The 24,182-nt window shown below is 36.2% G+C and overlaps 1 protein-coding gene and 1 pseudogene across 1 annotated transcript; both read right to left on the reverse strand.

Moving 5' to 3' along the window:
• Nucleotides 1-1,795: 1,795 nt before the first annotated feature.
• LOC124090927 (olfactory receptor 1165-like) lies at nucleotides 1,796-2,755 on the reverse strand. The gene has a single exon (XM_046441741.1). The coding sequence runs from the start codon at nucleotides 2,753-2,755 to the stop codon at nucleotides 1,796-1,798; it is 960 nt and encodes a 319-aa protein (XP_046297697.1).
• Nucleotides 2,756-19,180: 16,425 nt separating this feature from the next.
• Nucleotides 19,181-20,827, reverse strand: LOC124090935 (olfactory receptor 1165-like; annotated as a pseudogene).
• Nucleotides 20,828-24,182: the final 3,355 nt, after the last annotated feature.

Consider the following 24,182-nt stretch of genomic DNA (forward strand, 5'->3'; position numbering starts at 1 on the left):
TACAAGAAATGGGTAAAAATAATGACTGATATTACTGAGTGTTGATGAGAAAATAGATAATAACTTTTTAACTTTTGAACAATACTGTTAAAAGTGTAAATTGATAGGAAAAATTTAAAATATTCAGATGCAAATACGTGTGCAATTTCATTATAAAGAGTATTTATGTGCTGTAAAACAGAATATATTTCCTAATTTGAAGCATGCCAAATGTCCTTCAATCTATATGGACTTACAAAAATTTCTGGAATATTCACTTGATGAAATATTAAATAATGACAAAAAATTTAAAATAATAAATGCATGCACCAAAATTAATGATTTGTAAAAATCATTAATTGGATCATAATATGGATAATTTATAAAAGTTGGATGCATGAAACACACACTACATGATTGTGTTCCCTTAAAGTTTGCCAATGGCAAATGCTAATTTGTGTTTTAAGAGATAGACAGTTAATACCTATAGAAGAAGTAGTGTATATTTATGATTACAGTAATAATTTTATTATTGCTGGGGGTTGGGAGAATGGGCTTTGATTGGCTTTGAGTTACTGGTGATATTTCATCTCTTCATCTACTTAAGAGCTAGTTAGGCATTTAAAAATATTTTAGAACATGTTTTAAAATTTTAAAGACATTATCAGAGAGTCAATTACTACGTTTTTTACAAAGAGAATGCTGTTCACTGTAAATGTAATAGAAATGTATATTACAACTCTAATCAACAGAGGGAAATAAACAGATTTAAAATTTTCTAAGAACATAATAGCTAATCTCTCATTAATAACTTTCTTGTAAGAAAAATACCCATATTAGGGTTTCATTAACCACTATATTCCAAATGTATTACAATTATAGATCAAAGAGAATAAAAATCAAGAAATAGATCTATACAAATGAATAAATAGAATAAATGTTTTTTTAAAAAAAATTCTTCCTTAAAAAAAAGAAATAGATCTATTTTGGAGGTATAATCAATGTAACCTACAGATGTTCAGGAAAGCACAGGGTACATAAATAACATTGACTCCTCTGTTTAACCAACTGAATGGTATATAAGGAAATTTACTCATAAACACTTACATAAGAGATGAGTTTATTGTTAGAATGGATGCTCAAAGGTACAATTTCATAACTATTATGTCATGTCCCTCAAAACAGGATACACGTATTGTTAGAAGTAACCATAAATTTTCATTGCTCTCAGCATTATCTCAATACATTTCATTGAACTGTAACATATTGTGTGGATACTCAGCAAATGTGTGATGCATACAGATATACCTCTTATTTTCAAGACTTATTCATAAAGTCAGTCAATATTTTTCATATGTAACAAAAGTTTCTTATTGCACTTAAAGTGTTAAAGTAAAACAGAAAGTTATGCTTCACAGAACTTTCTGAGTAAACACAGTGGGTTCTGAAGGCTTGAGTATGATTCTGGTATACAAAGCTGTCATTTGTGTTTTTACCACTTAAGTATAAAGAACAAAGAAGAGTCCGGCTGTAGAACAGGAAGCAAGTTCTAAGTATGGACTTCTAACTCCTGATCCTGGACTTCTGTAGCATTCAGTGAAAATGTTCAAAATCATGCTTTCTGAAATTCTTCAGAAGAAATATACAAAAGAAGGATATTTGTAATGAAACAAGAAAATTAGAAAGCACTCAGAATATTTAAGAGCATTTCTTATTCAATATTGGGTGGAGAAGACATATTATATATTTAGTTAAAACTTAAGTATCACCAAAAACACTTTTAAAAATTATGTACTGTTAGGATATACAAAAACATTTATCTGAATTTTATGTGGAGAGTATGCAGTTTGGTGTAGATTAGCCTCCTAACTGTCTCTTTTACATCTTTGTTCCTGAGGCTATAGATCAGGGGATTCAGCATGGGGATCATGACAGTGAAAAGAACAGTGTCCACTTTGACCAGGAGCCAGGAGCTTTTGTCGTGGGGCACACAGTAGAGAAGGAGGATAATCCCATGGAAGATGCTGATGGCAGTCAGGTGAGAGGCACAGGTGGAGAAGGCTTTGCGGAGGCCACCCTTAGAAGGCATCCTGCTGACAGTGGCAATGATGAAGACATAGGAGGCAAGGGTGATCAGGAGGCTACACACTTCATTGACTGTAGAAATGACGAAACATGCCATCTGACTGAAAGAAGTGTCAGAGCAGGACAAAGAGAGGATGGCCGAGTACTCACAGGCAAAGTGATTTATGACGTTAGATCTACAATAGGACTGTACTAGCAGAAAGTAAGTGAATATCAAGGAGCACAGGCCACCCCACATGTAAGTCCCAGCCACTAAGAGGGAACAGAGCTTATGAGACATGGCAACTGTGTAGAGCAGGGGGTTACACACAGCCACAAATTGGTCATAGGCCATCACTGCCAACATGAACATTTCTGTAATCACAAGCATACAAATAAAGAAAAACTGTGTCATGCACCCATTGAAGGAGATAGTTCTGTCTTCCACAACCAAGATCTCTAACAGCTTGGGTGTGAATATACTGGAGTAGCAAATATCCAGAAATGAGAGGTGGTTGAGGAAAAAGTACATGGGTGTATGAAGCTTGGGATTTAACCTTATGACCACAATTATGCCCAAGTTCCCCACCAGAGTGACAGTGTAGATGCTGAGGAACACCAGGAAGAGGGGTGCCTGTAGGTGCGGGAATTCTGAGAACCCCACCAGGATGAATGTGGCCACAGAGCTCTGGTTTCTGACTTCACGTACCATAATCCTTCTTGAACAAGAAAAATATGAGGAAGGAAAATAAAATACAACAGCAGAACTTGACATGGTGGAGAGGCAGGCACTGAGGTGATGCTCAATGTAGGCCCGGGAGGATGAACGTGATCAGTGTGCAGTGATGACCTTTTGCTCCCCTTGGGAATCTTGCTGGCTGGTGCTTCAGAGCAAGTTGCTGTGTTCTTCAGGATGGTAGTTGTCTTATCTGGAACAAAAAAAGTGGAAGTGTTCAACACCACAATTTAATAAAAATTGTCTATATATGGAATTTCTGATGTATGGAAGACTTCACATTAAAATACAATTTTATGACAGACAAGGATACGTGTAGTAATGTCAGACTGTGATTGAGATAATTGTCTTATTCATATTATCAAATCACGTAAGTTCTTGGGAATAGTAAATGCTTTTAACATGCAAATAAGTACAAAATAATAAAAAGCTTAAAACTCAACTCAAGTATCAAGTATCTAAATGGTAAAAGGAACACTCTGCACCTACTAAAAAAAATGTAGGCCCAACTCTCTATCATGTTGGCTTAAGAACCAATTTCTTCAATAAGACACCTAAAGCACAAGAATCAAAATCACGAATCAATAAATGAGATGATATCAAATTAAGAAGCTTCTTCACAGCAAAGGACACAATCAAGAACATGAACAGAGAGCTTACAGAATGGGAGAAAATCTTTAACAAAAGCTCCTCCAGGATATACAAAGAAGTCAAAAAACTTAACTTAAAAAAAAAATAATAACCTAATCAATAAATGGGCTAAGGGTAACACTAGACATTTCACAGAAGATAAATTATCAATGGTCAAAAAATATATGAAAAAAAAATTTAACATCTCTAACAATTAGATAAATCAAATCTACACTAAGATGTTATTTCACTGCATTCAGAATGGCAATTATCAAGAATAAAATTAAAAAATGTTGGCAAGGATGTGGGAAAAAACATACACTCAGACATTGCTGGAGGGACTGCAAGTTCATGAAAGCACTCTGGAATGCAATGTGAAGGTACTTAGAAAACTGAACCACCACTTGACCTAGTTGTCCCACACCTCGTTTACACTCAAAGGACTTATAATCAGCATAGTCTAGTGATGCAGCCACTTCAATTATTTTAGTACCTCAATTCACAATAGCCAAGCTATGGAATCAATGTAAAACCCCTTCAAGAGATGGATGGATAAAGAAAATGTGGTAAATATAATCAATGGAATTTGACTCAGTCCTAAAGAATAATGAAATTATGGATGGAACTGGAGAAGTGCAATAGGCCAATGCCAAAAAATCAAAGGCAGAATATTTTCTCTGATATTTGATTACTAACCCAGGACAAGGGAGTGGAAATGTAAAAGCTTATTGGACTAAAAAAAGGATAATGAAGGTAAGGGCAGGGAATAGAAAAGACAGTAGAATGAATCAGACCTATCTTTCCTATTGCATATGAATACACGAACAATGTAACTCCATGTCATATATAACCACAATAATGGAATCCTAATTGGAACAAGTTATATTTTCTTCTATGTATGTGTAATATGTCAAAATACAATCTACTGTCATGTGTATCTAGAAAAAAAGGAAATAAAACCAAATTCTAAGAATTCTGTTTTGCAAGCTTTGTATTGAGTCTCCATTAACAAAATTCCTGCCACCCATTTTCACAATAAAGCCACTGAGCTCACATTTCAGAGTTCTCTTGAATCCTTGTCATGACAAGAAACTGAGGCACTAGTCATCATAGTCAATTCCATATTTAAACATGTACCTTGTAATGTCCTTTATTAGTATTGAAGTTTAGAATTGTTCTTTCTCAGTATACACATTTCTCATTCTAGGGAACAAAGAAAAATAATGATAATTCTCAGAATATAGACTTTCAAATATTTCAAGTCACTTTATTCAGTCTTCTTACTTTGCCTGGCTAAATAACCTTATTTTATATTTACTGAATATTTATTTACTTTCTCAAAGGGTTAAAACATATCCCAGAGTGTATGTTCAATATTCTTATTACAACATTAACCTTCTTTATCTGAAGTTAAGCACTAACACTAGACTCACTATCCCAAGAAAATTGATCAAGGACACGGAGGAAGAAACTCAGGAAACTATTATTTCTATATCTCTACAAACATACAGTTTGCAGCTAATTGTTTGAACTGAGTCAGGTTCGTTCACTACCATGTCAAATTTTGTCAGGGTTACTGACAAAAGCCATGAACCACAGATTCATACTCTAATGATCTTGGAGAAATTTAGAGATAGTGCATTGATTTTAAAATTTTATGCTCAGCTTGATTCTTCTCTTATCTCCCATTATTGGCTTCATGGCCTTTGATCCAATTGTACAACCCATAACTCTACTTCTTGCTTAATTCAGGTTGATGTCTGCCTAGAATCCTGGACTGTAATTTCACTTCCAACTAGGCTTATTGATCATTAGTGACCATTCCAGTCTTCTACATTGCATTATGATTTGAGCAATTAGTCATTCAAGCAATTATTAACTCTTTTTGCATCCCAACTATTAGGTCAATAATGTGATTTTAGTATGCTACCATAGGGAGGCATTGGAAAATGGAAGGGTTCAGGAGCACATAAAGGTGTTCCTTCTTGAGCTGGGGATGTGGCTCAAGGGTAGCTTGCTCGCCTGGCATGCATGCGGCCCGGGTTCCATCCTCAGCACCACATACAAACAAAAAAATGTTGTGTCCTCCGAAAGCTAAAAAAAATATTAATTTTTTTTTCTCTCTCTCTCTTAAAAAAAAAAAAAAAGGTGTTCCTTCCCTTCCTACCTCACTATCATTTTGAGGTGGTCTGCAGTGTGTGTTCATTATTTACAAATAAAAATGTACATAAAAATGTACACAAGGCAATTATTGTTAGAATAATATTGTGGTGATGGTCCTATGAAAGTTATAGTGTTCCTTGGAGGTCATTAAGATAAGTGCCTGCAGGATTGCTAGGATTGCAGCATTCATATGAATATTTAGGGCATTACAAAAGACAACATAGTCTTAAAAATTTATATGTGAACACCTTTCAGATTTTAATTAACATTCCCTTGTGAATTCCAGTGCCCATTGACTGCTCCCCCACCACTGCCTGGTGCTTTTTGCATTTGCCTATACTTTCCACAACTCAGGCTGAGGCTGCTGTAAAATCAATCAAGGTTAAATAAAAATGAGGAAATACCAAGCTGTCTCTCATTCTTCACTCCTACTGTGGCCAGCAGGCATTTCAACAGAACATATTTTGTTAACTAATAAAAAATATCATCTAAGCTGGGGATGTAGCTCAGTAGTTGAGCACTTGCAGAACACGAGTGAGGTACTGGGTTTGATCCTCAGAGACACATATAAATAAAACAAAATAAAGGTATTGTGTCCATCTACAATTAAAAAGATATTTTTAAAAAGCCTACCATTCAAACAACCCTTGAATACAGTCATTGAAGTTTTTGTCTCCGCTTTCTTTCAAAGTGCACAAACAGAGGCTATGGGTTTTGATGATATTTCCTTAATACATCAACAAGCAATTCTGTCCATTCATACATGTTTCTTAAAATTGTATTCTATGAAAATATTTATTTCTTCTAATCTACTGAATTGACTTCATTCCTCCACTCATGATTTAAATTTGTCTTGTTTCGTCACAATTTCCCTACACAGCTCTTCCAAGAAAACTTCCGTAGTTATCCAAATATTACTTTTTCTCATGATCAATATTCTTTTCACATATATCATTAGAACATTTAAAAAAAATGTAAGATTTATCATTTCTATGCTTGTGTTCATGCGTGTTCTCTATCTCATTAAATTCAATAAATTTAATGAAAAAACAAAACCTACCTTTAAGATTTCACTTAAATCCTCTAGTATGATATAGCAATTAAGAGCAAAGTTTCAAACTCTGTCAAATTATCCTAGGAATCATGAAAAGAAAATTTAGCACATTGTATATGCACTGCTCACTGAACTCAATAGACAATACTCTCCGTCAGCCCTGATAGTTTTTTTTCCCCTTTCAAAGCAATTTCTGGATTTAAACATGTCACAGAAGAAGGCAAAGATGCCCCAACATTAAAGTAAATTACCAAAAGACAGATTCTCCTGATATATATTTTTAATTGTGGCCTTCCTTGCCATTATGAACATACTGCATATACATTCTGCCTCATGATTAAAATACTCTGATACATTTTTGCATCCCTTTAAAGGCAGTGACTCTTACAGAATAGAATTCAATAAGGGATGGAACTAACAACATTTCACCATCTGTCAAACGCTTTTGGTAGGAGCATGGGGATGCCAGAGAAAGAGACAGATCTTCAACCTATATTCCTGCTTAACTCAGGGGACACAGACCTCTGGAGAATACACACTGTTGAGAACAACTAACAAGAAAACAATTAGAGAATATTTGTCTTCTGTTCATTGGAGTATAATTTCTTCTAAATAAGCAATATGTTGTTTGACTTGTCTTAAAAATATGTCACTTCTATATAGAGGTTATATTCTGAAACGCACACATACACACACACACAAAAAAAAAATCAAAGTAAAAGCAGGACCCTATTTATTGCAATAACCCCAATGTAAATATATACTACACTATAAGTATTTTTATTCTTCTTTGATTTTTTTGCATGTGTTTATATGTATTTGCAGAAAAATATTCTGTATGTGAACTATATGTTCTTATATATTCAATCACATTATGGGTATCCTAAATATTTCTTCAGCTGGGGGGGTCAGAGAATTGTAATATGTTATATATTGGGGCTTTTTTTATAGACCCAGCTATATTCTTCAGAACATCCCTATAGATCTGGCACTGATAATTTTAATCTATCTAGTGTAAACACAACATTTATTCTTACAGGGTAAAAAAATAGTGATGTCAAAATCTTATCAATAAAAATACCACCAAGACTCTCGACTGACTATGAAGTCTTGAGAAATGTACAGAGGCACTAGCATTTGGAAACAAACACTGCTAAGTGCAGTTACAATTGCAACAGTTGGAAAAAACAGTGGGCAAAAATGAAGCAGCATTTTATTTTATTATTTTTATTGGTTGTTCAAAACATTACAAAGCTCTTGATATATCATCTTTCATACATTTGACTCAAGTGGGTTATGAACTCCCATTTTTATCCCAAATACAAATTGCAGAATCACATTGGTTACACACTCACATTTTTACATAATGGCATATTAGTGACTGTTGTATTCTGCTACCTTTCCTGTCCCCTACTATCCCCCCTCCCCTCCCCTCCCATCTTCCCTCTTTACCTCATCTGCTGTTGTTCAATTCTCTCCCTTGTTTCCCCCCCTTTCCCCTCACAACCTCTTATATGTAATTTTGTGTAACATTGAGGGTCTCCTTCCATTTCCATATGCTTTCCCTTCTCTCTCCCTTTCTCTCCCCCGACTCGTCTCTGTCTCTGTTTAATGTTAATCTTTTCCTCATGCTCTTCCTCCCTGATCTGTTCTTAGTTGCTCTCTTTATATCAAAGAAGACATTTGGCATTTGTTTTTAAGGATTGGCTAGCTTTGCTTAGCATAATCTGCTCTAATGCCATCCATTTCCCTGCAAATTCTATGATTTTGTCAATTTTTAGTGCTGCCTAATACTCCATTGTGTATAGATGCCACATTTTTTTTATCCATTCATCTATTGAAGGGCATCTAGGTTGGTTCCACAGTCTAGCTATTGTGAGTTGTGCTGCTATGATCATTGATGTGGCAGTATCCCTATAATATGCACTTTTAAGATCCTCAGGGAATAGTCCAAGAAGGGCAATAGCTGGGTCAAATGGTGGATCCATTTGCAGCTTTCCCAGGAATCTCCATACTGCTTTCCAAATTGGCCTCACCAATTTGCAGTCCCACCAGCAGTGTACAAGTGTACCCTTTTCCCCACATCCTTGCCAACACTTGTTGTTGTTTGACTTCATAATGGCTGCTAATCTTACTGGAGTGAGATGGTATCTTAGGGTGGTTTTGATTTGCATTTCTCTGACTGCTAGAGATGGTGAGCATTTTTTCATGTACTTGTTGATTGATTGTATGTCCTCCTCTGTGAAGTGTCTGTTCAGGTCCTTGGCCCATTTGTTGATTGAGTTATTTGTTATCTTATTGTTTATTTTTTTTAAGTTCTTTGTATATTCTGGATATTAGGGCTCTATCTAAAGTGTGAGGGGTAAAAATTTGTTCCCAGGTTATAGGCTCTCTATTTACCTCTCTTATTGTTTCTCTTGCTGAGAAAAAACTTTTTAGTTTAAGTAAGTCCCATTTGTTTATTCTTGTTATTAACCGTTGGGCTATGGTAGTCCTATTAAGGAATTTGGAGCCCGACCCCACAATATGTAGATCAGAGCCAACTTTTTCTTCTATCAGACGCACTGTCTCTAATTTGATATCTAGCTCCTTGATCCATTTTGAGTTAACTTTTGTGCATGGCGACAGAAAGGGATTCAGTTTCATTTTGTTGAATATGGATTTCCAATTTTCCCACCACCATTTGTTGAAGATGCTATCCTTCCTCCATCGCATGCTTTTAGATCCTTTATCAAATATAAGAAAGTTGTAATTTTGTGGATTGGTCTCTGTGTGCTCTATTCTGTACCATTGGTCCACCTGCCTGTTTTGGTACCAGTACCACACTGTTTTTGTTACTATTGCTTTGTAGTACAGTTTGAAATCTGGTATCGCTATACCACCAGATTCACACTTCCTGCTTAGAATTGCTTTTGCTATTCTGGGTCTTTTGTTTTTCCATATGAATTTCATGATTGCTTTATCTATTTCTACAAGAAATGCCGTTGGGATTTTGATTGGCATCGCATTAAACCTGTAGAGAACTTTGGGTAATATCGCCATTTTGATGATGTTAGTTCTGCGTATCCATGAACAGGGTACATTTTTCCATCTTCTAAGATCTTCTTTCATCTCTCTCTTTACGGTTCTGTAGTTTTCATTGTATAAATCTTTCACCTCTTTTGTTAAGTTGATTCCCAAGTATGTTATTTTCTTTGAGGATATTGTGAATGGAGTGGTTTTCCTCATTTCCATTTCAGAAGTTTTGTTGCTGATATACAGGAATGCCTTTGATTTATGCGTGTTGATTTTATATCCTGCCACTTTGCAGAATTCATTTATTAACTCTAGCAGTTTCTTTGTAGACCCTTTTGGGTCTGTTAAATATATTATCATGTCATCCGCAAATAGCGATAATTTAAGTTCTTCTTTTCCTATTTTTATGCCTTTAATTTCTTTTGTCTGTCTAATTGCTCTGGCTAGTATTTCAGGAACTAAATTGAATAGAAGTGGTGAGAGAGGGCATCCCTGTCTTGTTCCAGATTTTAGAGGGAATGCCTTCAGTTTTTCTCCATTTAGGATGATGCTAGCCTGAGGTTTAGCATATATTGCTTTTACAATGTTGAGGTAAGTTCCTGTTATCCCTAGTTTTTCTAGTGTTTTGAACATAAAGGGATGCTGTACATTGTCGAATGCTTTTTCTGCATCTATCGAGATGATCATATGGTTCTTATTTTTAAGTCTATTGATGTGGTGAATAACATTTATTGATTTCCATATATTGAACCAGCCTTGCATCCCAGGGATGAATCCTACTTGATCATGGTGCACAACTTTTTTGATATGCTTTTGTATTCAATTCGCCAGGATTTTATTGAGAATTTTTGCATCCAAGTTCATTAGAGATATTGGTCTGTAGTTTTCTTTCTTTGAGGTGTCTTTGTCTGGTTTCAGGATCAGGGTGATGTTGGCCTCATAGAATGAATTTGTCTTTGTCTGGTTTCAGGATCAGGGTGATGTTGGTCTCATAGAATGAATTTGGAAGAGCTCCTTCTTTTTCTATTTCTTGAAATAGCTTGAAAAGTATTGGTATTAGTTCTTCTTTGAAGGTTTTGTAAAACTCCACTGTATACCCATCCGGTCCAGGGCTTTTTTTGGTTGGTATTCTTTTGATGGCTTCTTCTATTTCTTCCTTTGTTATTGGTCTGTTTAAATTGTGTGTGTCTTCCTGACTCAATCTGGGAAGATCCTATGACTTAAGAAATTTATCGATATCTTCACTATCTTCTATTTTTTCGGAATATAGGGTTTCAAAATACTTTCTAATTATATTCTGTATTTCTGTAGTGTCTGTTGTGATATTGCCTTTTTCATCCCGTATGTTAGTAATTTGAGTTCTCTCTCTTCTTCTCTTCGTTAGCATGACTAAGGGCCTGTCGATCTTACTTATTTTTTCAAAGAACCAACTTTTAGTTTTTCCAATTTTTTCAATGTTTTTTTTTGTTTCAATTTCATTGATTTCTGCTCTAATTTTAATTATTTTATTGTCTTCTACTACATTTGCTGTTGTTTTGCTCTTCCTTTTCTAGGTTTTTGAGGTGTAGTGTGAGTTCATTTATTTGTTGGTTTTTTTCTTTTTTTGAGGAAGGAACTCCAAGAAATGAATTTCCCTCTTAAAACTGCTTTCATTGTGTGCCATAGATTCCGGTATGTTGTGTCTGTATTGTCATTTGTCTCTAAGAATTTTTTTATCTCCTCCTTTATGTCTTCTGTAACCCATTGATCATTCAGTAACATATTGTTCATTTTCCATGTTATGTAGGATTTTTCCTTCCTTCTTTTATCATTGATTTCCAGTTTCATTCCATTATGATCAGATATGGTGCATGGTATTATCTCCACACCTTTATATTTACTAAGAGTTGCCCTATGGCATAATATATGGTCTATCTTTGAATAGGATCCATGTGCTGCTGAGAAGGACGTGTATCCACTTGATGATGGTTGATATATTCTATATATGTCGGTTAAGTCTAGGTTATTGATTGTGCTATTGAGTTCTATAGTTACTTTATTCAGCTTTTGTCTAGAGGATCTGTCTAATGGCAAGAGCGGTGTGTTGAAGTCACCCATAATTATTGTGTTGTAGTCTATTTGACTCTTGAACTTGATGAGAATTTGTTTTATAAATATTGCAGCACCATTGTTTGGTGCATACAAATTGATAATTGTTATGTCTTGTTGGTGGATGGTTCCTTTTAACAGTATATAGTGTCCTTCTTTATCCCTTTTGATTAACTTAGGTTTGAAGTTGATTTTATTCGATATGAGTATGGCCACTCCTGCTTGCTTCCGAGGGCCATGTGAGTGGTATGATTTTTCCCAACCTTTTACCTTCAGCCTGTGTATGTCTTTTCCTATCATATGAGTCTCCTGAAGGCAGCATATTGTTAGATTTGTTTTTTTAATCCAGGTTACTAGCATATGTCTCTTGATTGGTGAGTTTAGGCCATTAACATTTAAGGTTACAATTGAAATATGATTTGTACTTCCAGTCATGTTTATTTATTTATTTATTTTTTTAGTTTGGCTAGTTTTTACTTTTTGGTTATTTTCCTCCCCCTTTACTGAGATACCTCCCCGCTGTTAGTTTTGGGCACTATTTTTCAATTCCTCTCCTTGAAGTATTTTGCTCAAAATGCTTTGCAGTGCTGGTTTTCTGGCTTCGAATTCTTTTAGCTTTTGTTTATTGTGAAAGATTTTAATTTCATTGTCAAATCTGAAGCTTAATTTTGCTGGATACAGTATTCTTGGTTGGAATCCATTATTTTTCAGTGTTTGAAATACATTGTTCCAGGATCTTCTTGCTTTCAAAGTCTGTGATGAAAAATCAGTCGTAAACCTAATTGGTTTACCTCTGAATGTAATCTGCCTCCTTTCCCTCGTAGCTTTTAATATTCTCTCCTTGTTCTGTATGTTGGCTATCTTCATAATTATATGTCTTGGAGTTGGTCTATTATGGTTTTGAATGTTTGAGGTCCTGTAGGCTTCCAGGATTTGGCAATCCATTCCATCTTTCATCTCTGGGAAGTTTTCTAGAATTATTTCATTTAATAGGTTGTCCATTCCTTTGGTTTGAATCTCTATGCCTTCTTCTATCCCGATGACTCTCAAATTTGGTTTTTTTAGGTCATCCCATATCTCTTGAATAGATCGCTCATGGGATTTAAGCATATTTTCTGTGTTGACTATATTCTTTTCAAGTTGATAAACTTTGTCTTCATTATCTGATGTTCTGATTTCTACTTGATCTAGCCTATTTGTAATATTCTCGTTTGAGTTTTTAATTTGGTTTATAGTTTCCTGCATTTCTAGGATTACTGTTTGATTTTTTTTTAAGATCTCTATCTCCTGGTAAAGCTCGTTCTTTGCCATTTGAATTTGTCTGTTTAATTCATTTTCAAAATATACTTTTATTGCTTGGACTTGCTGTCTCATGTCTTCTCTAATATTCCTTTCCATCTGAGTTAGGTATGCCTTGAGTTCTTTCCCTATCCATGTTTCTGATGCTTCTAGGTCCTCCTGTAGATTTGAGTTGTCCTGCATTGTTTGTACTCCTTTTTTCCCTTGTTTTTTCATGATGTTCACGTTACTTTCCAGCTCTATTGGATTGCTGTGTTTCTGCTCTCTTCTATAGATTTGTTTTGGTTTTGTATATCTCTGTTGTCTCTCCTTTGTGTTGGTAGACTATGCCTGCTAAAGTGGATTCCGCTGGGAAGGAATTCCAACAGCCGAGCTCCAGTGATGTCACCTCTCTGCTATGGCAGGCCCCAGGCTCCTTGCTGGGGTGTCTGAATGTGGGGGTGGGACTGGACTGTCTCTGGTTGGTTTCAGCTCCTGGTCGCCAGTGGGCAGGCGGTCTCCAGCCACCCAGTCACAAAGGCAGCGGGCGGGTGATTGGTCGCCAGCAGGCGTGCGGTCTTCAGCCACCCAGTCGCACAGGCAATGGGCCGGCTGTCGTCGGCGGGCGGACTCCAGCTGCCCAGTTGCTGGCCAGCGGGCAGCGGGTGGGCTGTCGCTTGCAGGCGTGGGGTCTTCAGCCGCCCAGTCGCGAGGGCCTGACCTCTAGTCCCCTGGTTTCTCCTGCTAGTCCTGATTTCTCCTACTAGACCAGATTTCCCCTGAGTGATGCCTCTCAGCAGTTCAAACTGTACTCTGGGCCTGCCATTTGTTGGGTGTGAAGGGTGGCTATTGGAAACCTTGGTTCTCTATTGTTTTGATTTTTTTCGTTTGCCCCTCCCCGAGCGCTGGCGAGACAGGTTTCCTTTTTGCCGCTGATGGGAGGGGGAGTTGGAGGTCAGGTGTCTCTAGTTTTCCCAGCCTCTTTATGCAGGCTCGCTTTGATAATCCCTCACCCGGAAAGCCTAGGAGAGATGTTATGCAAATTCCCTGCTGTATGGGAGATGAGCTGAGTAACACACACCTGTTTTATTGTTGCAATCTGTTGGAGAGTGGCAGTGGTTACTTCAGCTCTCCAAGATGGTGGCCGCTGGTTTCCTCAGTGGAGTTTCTGTTGTTGGGGATAGAACTGTACCGCCTCCTTCCCTGTCTGAAATCCCAAACTCAGCCTGGGGCTTAGTGAGGGTTCAGCCGGCAGGATTCCACAGAATCCGCAGCCACGCTTCTCCCTGCTTGCTAATCGCTTCTGGGCGGCGCCCCGCTGTGTGCAGCCACGGGCTGGGCCACGTGGATCAGTCAGCCTGGATCTCCGATCGCACAGTTGGCTCGTGTTTGAGACTCAATTACTGGACCTTGGTGCTGGAAATCCTTCCTCTAGGTTTCGGTGCACCCCCATTTTGCTGTAAGTTGCTAACAAGGTAGTTTTTTGTTGTTCTAACTCGTTATTCACCCGCTCAGGGGCGCGGTACACGGGGTGTGATGCACTCTATCCGCAGCATCTTGCTTCTCAACATAATGCTTTTTTAAAGTTATGCCCAACAGCTTCTGTTTCACAGCATGTCATAATTGTAGTTCAGCTTCTCCTCTGTTCAATCTTCCTTCCTTTACTTTGTATCAAGTGTTGATCTTGAAGGTACTCTCCAACAATTTTTGAGCATACACATCTATATATCAGAGTCTGTCTCATGGTATGTGACCCTGATAGTACCAGGAACCTAGTTGGCCTACAGCTGAATTTAGGCCAGATCTCTGAGTGGCTCCTGACTCAAAAATGCAGTACCCTTGTGTGAGAGGGGTTAAGGCCAAAGTGGAGAAATAGAGTTCAAGCTCGGCTGCATTCCAGGATGAGGAGCTTGAAGAGACCAGCATTTTATTTTCATCTTTACAAGTGTCAGCTGTTTTTAATTGGGGGTAGCTAGCAAGTATAATTATAAATAAAATAAATATAAATTCAAGTATAAATATTTGCTTGGAAGCACTTTGAATGCATGACCCACATCAACACATTTGGTCTGGTATATGAGTGAAAATCACAGCAGAGGTTAGTGACTAAAAATACTTCTAAATCAAAACAAATAATCACTTTAAAACAAAATACTGAGAATCAAATCCTTTCATTTTCCTTTTCTATTATTCTTATATCTTACTATGGCTAACAAACTAAACTAAAAAAAAAAAAATGTTGGAAGCCCAAAGCCATGTGTGCCTAGGAGCAATTGTGCAATTAGTTCTACCTTTTAAAAACTATTCATTCTTAATATTATTAAGTTGGCAAAAGGTACATATTCTTTTCAAAATAGCATTCAGGTTTTGTTTAAGGAATCTGTGTACCAGATACTAACAGTTTTATCATCTCATACATAGTCTCATTAGATTTTTAAGGCATTATTTTCAATTGTGTTCCTATACTCCATGACAAATCAGCTAAAAGAGAAATCAGGAAGGCATCCTGTTTACCATAGCCTTAAAAAAAGAAAGAAAGAAAAGAAGAGAAAAGAGGGAATGAATCTAACAAATGAGGTGAAAGGCTTGTACAGTGAAAATTACAGAACACAAAAGAAAGAAATTGAGGAGACCTAAGAAGATAGAAAGACCTCCCATATTCTTGGATAGGCAGAACAAATATTGTCTATATGGACATATAACCAAAACCATGTTACATAATTAATGCAATTTCCATCAAAATTTCAATTATGTTCTTTATGGAAGTGGAAAAATCACCCATTAAATTTATCTGGAAAAACAAGAGGTGCAGAATAGCCAAAGCAATCTTTAGTAAAAATAAATAAATAAATGAAACAAAGCAGAAGGCATTGCAAACAGACCTAATATTATAATATAGAGCTATGGGAATAAAATCAGCAGCATGTATTGGAACCAAAACAGGGAAGAAAACAAATGGAACAGAATAGAAGACAAAGATATTAAAACACAAAAACTGCTGACTCATACTAGATAGAAGCCAATAACATACTATAGAAAAAAGATTACCTCTTTAACAAATGGTACAAGGAAAACTATAAATCCATATGTAGTGGAATGAAATTATACCCCTATCCCTCACCTTGCACAAATCTCAGCTCAGAGTGGATCAAATATTTAGGTATTAGAGCAGAAATACCCAATACTTCAGTATATTGAAACAGAAACTGACTTCCTTAATAACAGCGCCAAAACTAAAAAAAAAATTCAATAAACAATAAATGGGATAGCATCAAACTCAGAATTTTCTTCACATCAAAGCAAACACTCAAGAATATGAAGAGAGAGCATAACAGAAGGGGAGACAATCTTTGTTACATACCCCTCAAATAGAGCATTAATTTTCAGGATATATAATTAATTCAAAAAACCTAACTCTAGACCAATACGAAATAATGTCATTAATAAATGGACAAAGAAACTGAAGAGGCACTTCACAGAAGAAGAAATGCAAATGGTCAACAAATATGTGAAAAACTGTTCAACATCTCTAGGAATTAGAGAAATGCAAATTAAAACTATGCTGAGATTTCATTCCACTGCAGGCAAAATTGCATTATCAAGAATACAAGTGGCAATGAATATTGGTGAGGATGTGAGGATAAGGCTACACTCATACATTGCTGGGATGAGTGCAAATTTGTGCAATCACTCTGGAAAGCAGTATGGAGGTGCCTCAAAAAACTAGGAATGAAATCACCACTTGACCCAGTTATCCCCCTCCTTGATAGGCACCCAAAGGATTTAAAAACATCATGTCACATTTATGTTTATAGCAGTCATTTTATAGTAGCTAACTTATGGAGCAAACCTATGTGTCCTTCAAGAGATGAACAGATAAAGAAAATTGGTAGATATACACAAATCTTACTCAGTGATAAACAAGAATGACTTTATGATATTTGCCATCAAATTGATAGATGTGGAGACTATTATGCTAAGTGAAGTAAGCCAGTCCCAAAAAACTAAAAATCAATTGTTTCCTCTGATAGGTGGAAGGTAACCCACAATAATGGGCATGGAAGTAAATGAGGGGAAGAACAGGAGTGCAATAGATTAGATAAAGGGGAATGGAGGGACTAGAGGGGGAATAAGAAAAGGAAAATAGTGAAAGGAATCTAAAATAGCTTTCCCAGGTACATATATGAAAACAATACAGTGAATCCCAGCAGCACGTATATCCATAAGAATGGAACTCTAACTAGAATAAGATATATTCCATGATTTTACAATTATAACAAAATGGATTCTGGGGCCATATATAACCAAAAATAACCAATAAAAAAACATGATTTTTTACAATAACAAGATAGTATTCTTAGTTTTAATTTTGTCAGTCATTGAAGTAAAAACAGTATAGTTCTGAATACTTGTAGAAATATATGTATAAATGTTAAGATGAGAGAGAAGAGTAAAATAATATTTGTTTTTTCCTCAAGGTATATGATATTTTACAGATAAAAATACAAATAATTTTGAAATAAAATGAAAAAGAGGAAAAATAGATAAAATTTTGCAATGTTCTTAAATTAAAAATAAAACAAAATTGCACTTTTTCATAATAACAAGATAAATGACATACTTAAGAAAATACTATTTATAATAATATTGAATATACCCAATATCCAAAAAGGGCCAAGTACTCTAAACAAAATTTTCAAAAATGTTTTAAGAGGATTTAACATAGACCTTACAAAATTGTACTATATTTATATATTGGACCTTACAAACTTGTACTATATTTATATATTGGAAAAAAATAATTATGTTTATTCTTATAAAATAAATCATATTCTGTTCAATTTGAATACAATGTAAACATCTCACCGTCATTATTATTATCATTATCCTCATCATGCTTTCCATTTTCATTTCTTTTGTACTTTGTGGTAACAGTTCAGTAATTTTTCTTCTATTCCTGATTAAGTTGAAGTATGTTTTATTTTGTTTTCCCATGAACAAGGTTAGGTTAATTTTGCTTATCGACTGACTATGCCATTGCTATGCCCAACATTATTATCAGTATTTCCTGTGAGGATATTTTTAAATGAGATTAACACTTTAATAAGTAATCTGAATAAAGCAGATCCTCAGTTAAATGCCTAGGTTTTACTAAAATAGCTACTCCTCTTCTGAGTAATCAGTTCTCTTCTGACTTGATGTCTTAGGACAAGGACACTGGATTTTTCTGTTCTACAGACTCAAACTTAGAAACTGGCTTCTCCTGGATCTCAGACCTTCTGAAACTTGAGTTGGATCTGTGCCCCGGGCCTTTCAACACCCACTGGTGCTTGAGCATTAGCTTTCATGGCTTCCTTCGGCTGTAGATCTTGTTATCTGTCAAGTTTAATGAGGACGTGAACTGATCTTTTAAGTTCCTCATATACACAGATTCTGATAGTACAAAAGATATAGGTTACATGTAAACATTGCTGGTTCTGTTTATCTGTAAAAATTGATCAAACATATTTATTATGCAGATTGAAATAAATCTGTGAGGTCCCCTTATTATGCCAATGTAATAGGTCATTAATGAATTTAAATGTAATGGCAACCTTATATTCCTAGAATAAATACATGTTGGATTATATATATTTTTGAAATTTAATTGTGCACTCTATTATTAGTGTTTCCACAAATATATTTAGGTTATTGGCTATAAAACTAAACATTACCTCCAAATTAATACACCATTTGGCTTTGCTTAAATCACTGGTCATGGCTTCTTTATTTGTTACCCTTATAATTTTTTTTCTTGTATTTCAGGTACGTGATCTCAAGTTTCATGGAAACTGCAAGATACACTTAAGATTGCATATTCTATACACTAAGGGTACAAAGACCAGGAAATCCTGACCGTTGAATCAAATGTTCCTTAATACATTTCTAAGTGAACTGTGCACTGTGCGTATGCTTTTTTAGTGACTTTCATCCTATGGTTTTTGGAAAAAAGAGGGAACCCAAGTAATATTGACTCCTTTGTTTAAGCAACTGAGTGGGTACATAAGGCAATTTAATGATAAAATACATACAGAACAGATGAGTTTATTGTTAGAATGTATGATCAAAGGTACAATTTCAAAACAATCATGTCATTTCCCACAAAACAGGGTACAAGTATTGTTAGAGGTAAGTATAAATTTTTATTGCACTCAGCATTATCTCAATGCATTTAATTGAACTCCAATATATTACACTGGAACTCAGACAACAAGGGATGCATAAAAGTAGTAGCTCTTATTTTTAATATCTATTTGCAGAAGTCAGTCAATAGTTCTCATAATATAACCAAGGGTTCTCATTGTACTTAATCTATTAAGGAGAAACAAAAAGTGATGCTTTATAAAACTGGTGGGTCAACACATTGAGTTCTAAATATTTGAGTATGAATCTGGTAAAGGCACCTTTCATTTGTATTTGAACCACTCAAATATTAACCACAAGGTAAATTCAGGTTGTAGCACAAGAAATGAATTCTAAATATGGACTACTAGCTCCTCATTCTGACTTCTGTGGTGTTCAGTGGGGAAGTTTAGAAGCATATTACCTTCTGAAATTCTTCAGGAGAAATCTACAAAAGCAGCATATATGCAATGAAACAGAAATTTATAAAGTGCCCTAAACATTTAAGAGCATATTGTATTCAATATTGGATGGATGCAAGAGTATTTCATATTCAATAATGGTTGGAAGGTCATAGGTCATCACTAAAAACATGAGTATTTGCATAATCACACATAATCAAATATATGGTTCAAACAAGTTCCATCAAGAATATTTTTTTTTAAATTAAGTATGGTTAAGATATACAAAACATATTTATCTGAATTTTATTTGGAGAGAATGCAGTTTGGAGTTGATCAGCCTCCTGACTGTCTCTTTCACATCTTTGTTCCTGAGGCTGTAGATGAGGGGATTCAGCATGGGGATCATGACTGAGTAAAGTGCAGTCTCCACTTTGACCAAGAGCCAGGAGTTTTTGTCATGGGGCACACAGTAGAGAAGGAGGATGACCCCATGGAAGATGGTGAGGGCCATCAGGTGAGAGGCACAGGTGAAGAAGGCTTTGCAGAGGCCACCCTTAGAAGGCATCCTGCTGACAGTGGCAATGATGAAGACATAGGAGGCAAGGGTGATCAGGATGCTACACATTTCACTGAATACAGAAATGATGAAACAGGCCATCTGACTGAAAGTAGTCTCATAGCAGGACAAAGAGACGATGACAGAGTACTCACAGGCAAAATGATTCATGACGTTAGACCCACAAGTAGGACATTACTGCCAGAGAATATGTGAGTATCAATGAGCAGAGGACACCCCACATGTAAGATCCACCCACCAGGAGGGCACAGAGCTTGCGAGACATAGCAACTGTGTAGAGAAGGGGGTTACACACAGTCACAACCCTGTTGTAGGCCATCACTGCCAACATGAACATTTCTGTAAGCACACAAGAACAGCCAAAGAAAAGCTGTGTCAAACATCCACTGAAGGAGATACTTCTATCTTCCACAACCAAGATTTCTAACAACTTGGGTGTAATCATACTGGAGTAGCAAACATCTAGAAATGATAGGTGGCTGAGGAAAAAAGTACATGGGTGTATGAAGCTTGGGATTGATCCTTCTCACTATGATTATGCCCACGTTCCCCACCACAGTGACTGTGTAGATGGTGAGGAATAGCAGGAAGATAGGAGCCTGGAGCTGTGGGAATTCTGAGAACCCCACCAGGATGAATTTAATTACAGTGCTCTGGTTTCTGACTTCATGTACCATGATTCTTCTTTAAAGAAAAAACATGAGGAAAGAAATAAAATTGGAGTAGCAGAACTTGACATGGTGTAATGGCAGAGACTTAGGTGATGTTCAGTGTGGCTCAGTGAGGAAGAGAGCTGTCAGTTTTTCTGTGGTGAGTCCTCTGCTTACCTTTGCATTCTTACTTGACCCATTACGTGGTCCTTGATAAAGAGGAAGTTACTGTTTTCTTCAGGACTGTACTTTTTTTATCTGAATAAAAAAGTTGTAGTGATCATCATTATTTTATGTATATAAACGTGTATAAGTGTATCTGATGCATGGAAGGCTTCATGTGAAACTATTTTATGACAAGCACGGATACATGTAGAAATGTCAGAAAATCACTGAGCTAATCATATATTTTACATGATCACATCACAGAATCCTTGTGAATAGAAAATATTTCTAAATGCAAATACAAATAAAAGAATAAAAATTTGAGGGACAGATTATGCCTTATCAAACTTTTATAGGTCTTTATCAACATAATTAATTATTCCATGTTCAAGACATATTCTATTATCTTTTTCTTTTTTTTTTTTGTCCTTCCTTTTTTCTATTTCTTTTCATGTTTTTTTTATTTGTTTTTTTAGTTGTTTGTTTACAGAGTCCTTGCATGTAATACCACTGAACTGCATCTCCAGTTGGTTTTGGGGACGGGGTCTCACTAATTTCCTTAGATTTTAGCCTAGCTCCTCTAGCTGTCCTAGAAGTGCAATTTTCCTTCCTCCGCTTCCCAAGTATCTGGGATTGCAGGTGTGCCTTGACCTAGCAAACCCTATTTTCAATTTATCATGAAGCATCTACTGAAGAGAACTTTTAAGTATATCATCAACCCTTCTACTGATAAATAGAGTCTTGCAGTTATATACAAAACTGTATAGTCATTTAGAAGGTTGACAATGCTAAATATTTACACTGATGTGCTGAGTGTGTATTTTGGAAATTTTCTTAAAAGTTTCACATGGATTATCTTCCATCTGTGCATTGTCTAGAACATATTATATGAATTACAAAGAAACAACCCATTATCAGCAGTTAAATAGAGTAATAAAAATAGTAATTTTTCATTCCAAGTATCCAAAATCCTTGCTTCATGAGGTCATTTTAGGAGTGCTGACCAAAGAGAACTAAAAGCATATGTAACACCAAATAATAAAAACATCCAATTTTTTAATCCACACAATGTCCAATTGAATAGAGAGATCAAAAAACTGTGATGTTAACACATCTGAGAACCGGGACAAAATTTTTTGCTAATGTGCTTCAAGTGACAGGATCTGTGAAACCTACCACTATAGTCAAATCCCAGAGCACTGCTGTACCTTGCAAACTTGACATGGTGCAATGGCAGACTTAGGTGAGCTGATGACCTCTGCAAACAGTCACACATAGGGTTACTGGTGAACCACAAACCCCATATTTATGCCCTTAGGATCTTGAAAAACTAGCCCTAGACATTTACTTTCTAAATTCTTTTTGTTTTCATATTCACATTGTTTTTTGAATTCCAGTGCCCATGTACTTCCACCATGCGACCAGCGCACTGGTTTCATTAAAGAGGTTCTTGGCATAAAAGTTAGCTAGTGAGATAGAAATAAACACACAGACTCAGTTACCTTTTTCTATGACCAGGTCCGAGATGGCTCTCCCTCTGACTCACACCTCGAACCACCTGGTAGGGCAGCAGGGGTTATTCAGGGCTAGCAGGAGAGAGAACGCCAGGGAGTGGCCTTTTACTGGGGAACAAGAAATTCAGGGGAGAATTCCATCCAATGAAGTTTGAGGAGGGCAGCACTCCAAGGTCAGGGTCAGTGATTGGCCCCAGGGTCAGTGGTCAAGTCACACCCCCACGTGGACAGGCTCTCGCACCAGGAGAGGGTCGGGAAAGCGCCGACAGAGTTTAGCCAGAGTGCCTCACACCCAAACCCGGAGTTGCCCAATCACGTGTGAGAATGGCTCCCCACATATTCACCATTTCTTTTCTTAAAAATGAGGCAGCGGTTCACTCTTTGGAGTTTCTGTATTCTTGTTCCGAAGACTCGCCATCCTATAATTACAACACAAAAGAGAATTAACAGCAAAGAGAATAATCCAATAATGTACGAGGCCGAGTGTTTAAGAATATTTCCAGGGTTGAATCCATTCAACTCCTTCAATATTTGGTTAGCCAAAGAAGAAGGATCTGAAAAATCAGCTCTATTATTTTGAATGTCTTGGATATGGTAATGAAGTTCCAGAATATCCAAGCTATTATTACTATTTTGCCAAATATCTAACAAATGGTTTTTAACCTTCTCCCAATCCCAGAGAGAAGCATTGTACTTGGCAGCTGTAACACACACATATTTATAATTTGCATGGCATTTAAGCCTTTCTTTAAATTTTAAAGCTGAAAGTTCATTACCTATGTCTATAACAGTTGCCTCTAAGGCGTTTAATTTAGTTTCAATCCTCTCGTCAATATTTACTTGATTACGCAGAGCCTTGGAAGTATTTTGAGCTAAATTATCAAGAAATTTTGCATGCTGAATATTTTGAGACAATGTCAGAGACACAGAGACAGTGGAGGCAATAAAAGAGACTAGTGCCAAAACACCAACAATTATAATTCCAATAGCACATTTGGGTCTTGCTAGCTGGGCATGAATTTGCTGCAAGACTTGTAAACCAGTATCAGCATACCATGGCTCTGAAATTTTAGCAGGTAATAAAACAAAAGAGGGCTGATGAAGTATCAGCACTCCTTTTCCTCCATTATACCTAATAATACAATTGGTTAGGTTACATTTGTTACAAGTAACAATATATCTGTCATCTATCCATTTAACTTTTGCATTTCCAATAATTAAAACATAGGAGATTGGACACAGGCTCATAAGCCATAGCAAGATCCCTCCTTACAGTTCTTGCCAACAAATTTTTGTAAAGGCTTGTCTGTAAAATGTAAGAATTCTGAGGCAGCAATTAAGCGCCAAACATCCTTTTGAATACCACCTTCACTATAAGTCAAAATATTACTAACAAATCCTGCAGGTGTCAGAGCAGAATTGTTTCGTAATCGTCTCTTATCAATTTTTGGAGATGAGTGTAAAATATACCCACTATCTTTAGACACCTTGTGTTGTACAGGAAAAGTATTTATATAATCCATCCATCTAGGAAAGGTGCCAATCTCAATTGTAGAACTATTTGGACAGTGGGGTATCCGTGGAGGTTTTGTAGAAATGACAGGCTTGTTATGGGAAAGTCCCATCTTAATTATTGATCTAGTATAAGGTTTAAAGTCTCCATAAATAGAATTATTTGTCAGTCTAGGTCTACCAATCGCTGT

Source organism: Marmota monax, unplaced genomic scaffold (genome assembly GCF_021218885.2).
Source record: "Marmota monax isolate L192 unplaced genomic scaffold, Marmota_monax_Labrador192_F-V1.1 WCK01_AAM20220418_F8-fsc00692, whole genome shotgun sequence".
NCBI classification, from domain to species: domain Eukaryota; kingdom Metazoa; phylum Chordata; class Mammalia; order Rodentia; family Sciuridae; genus Marmota; species Marmota monax.

Excerpts from the sequence above, each read along its gene's own strand:
- LOC124090927 (XM_046441741.1), bottom strand. The coding sequence starts at position 2,755 with ATGGTACGTGAAGTCAGAAACCAGAGCTCTGTGGCCACATTCATCCTG.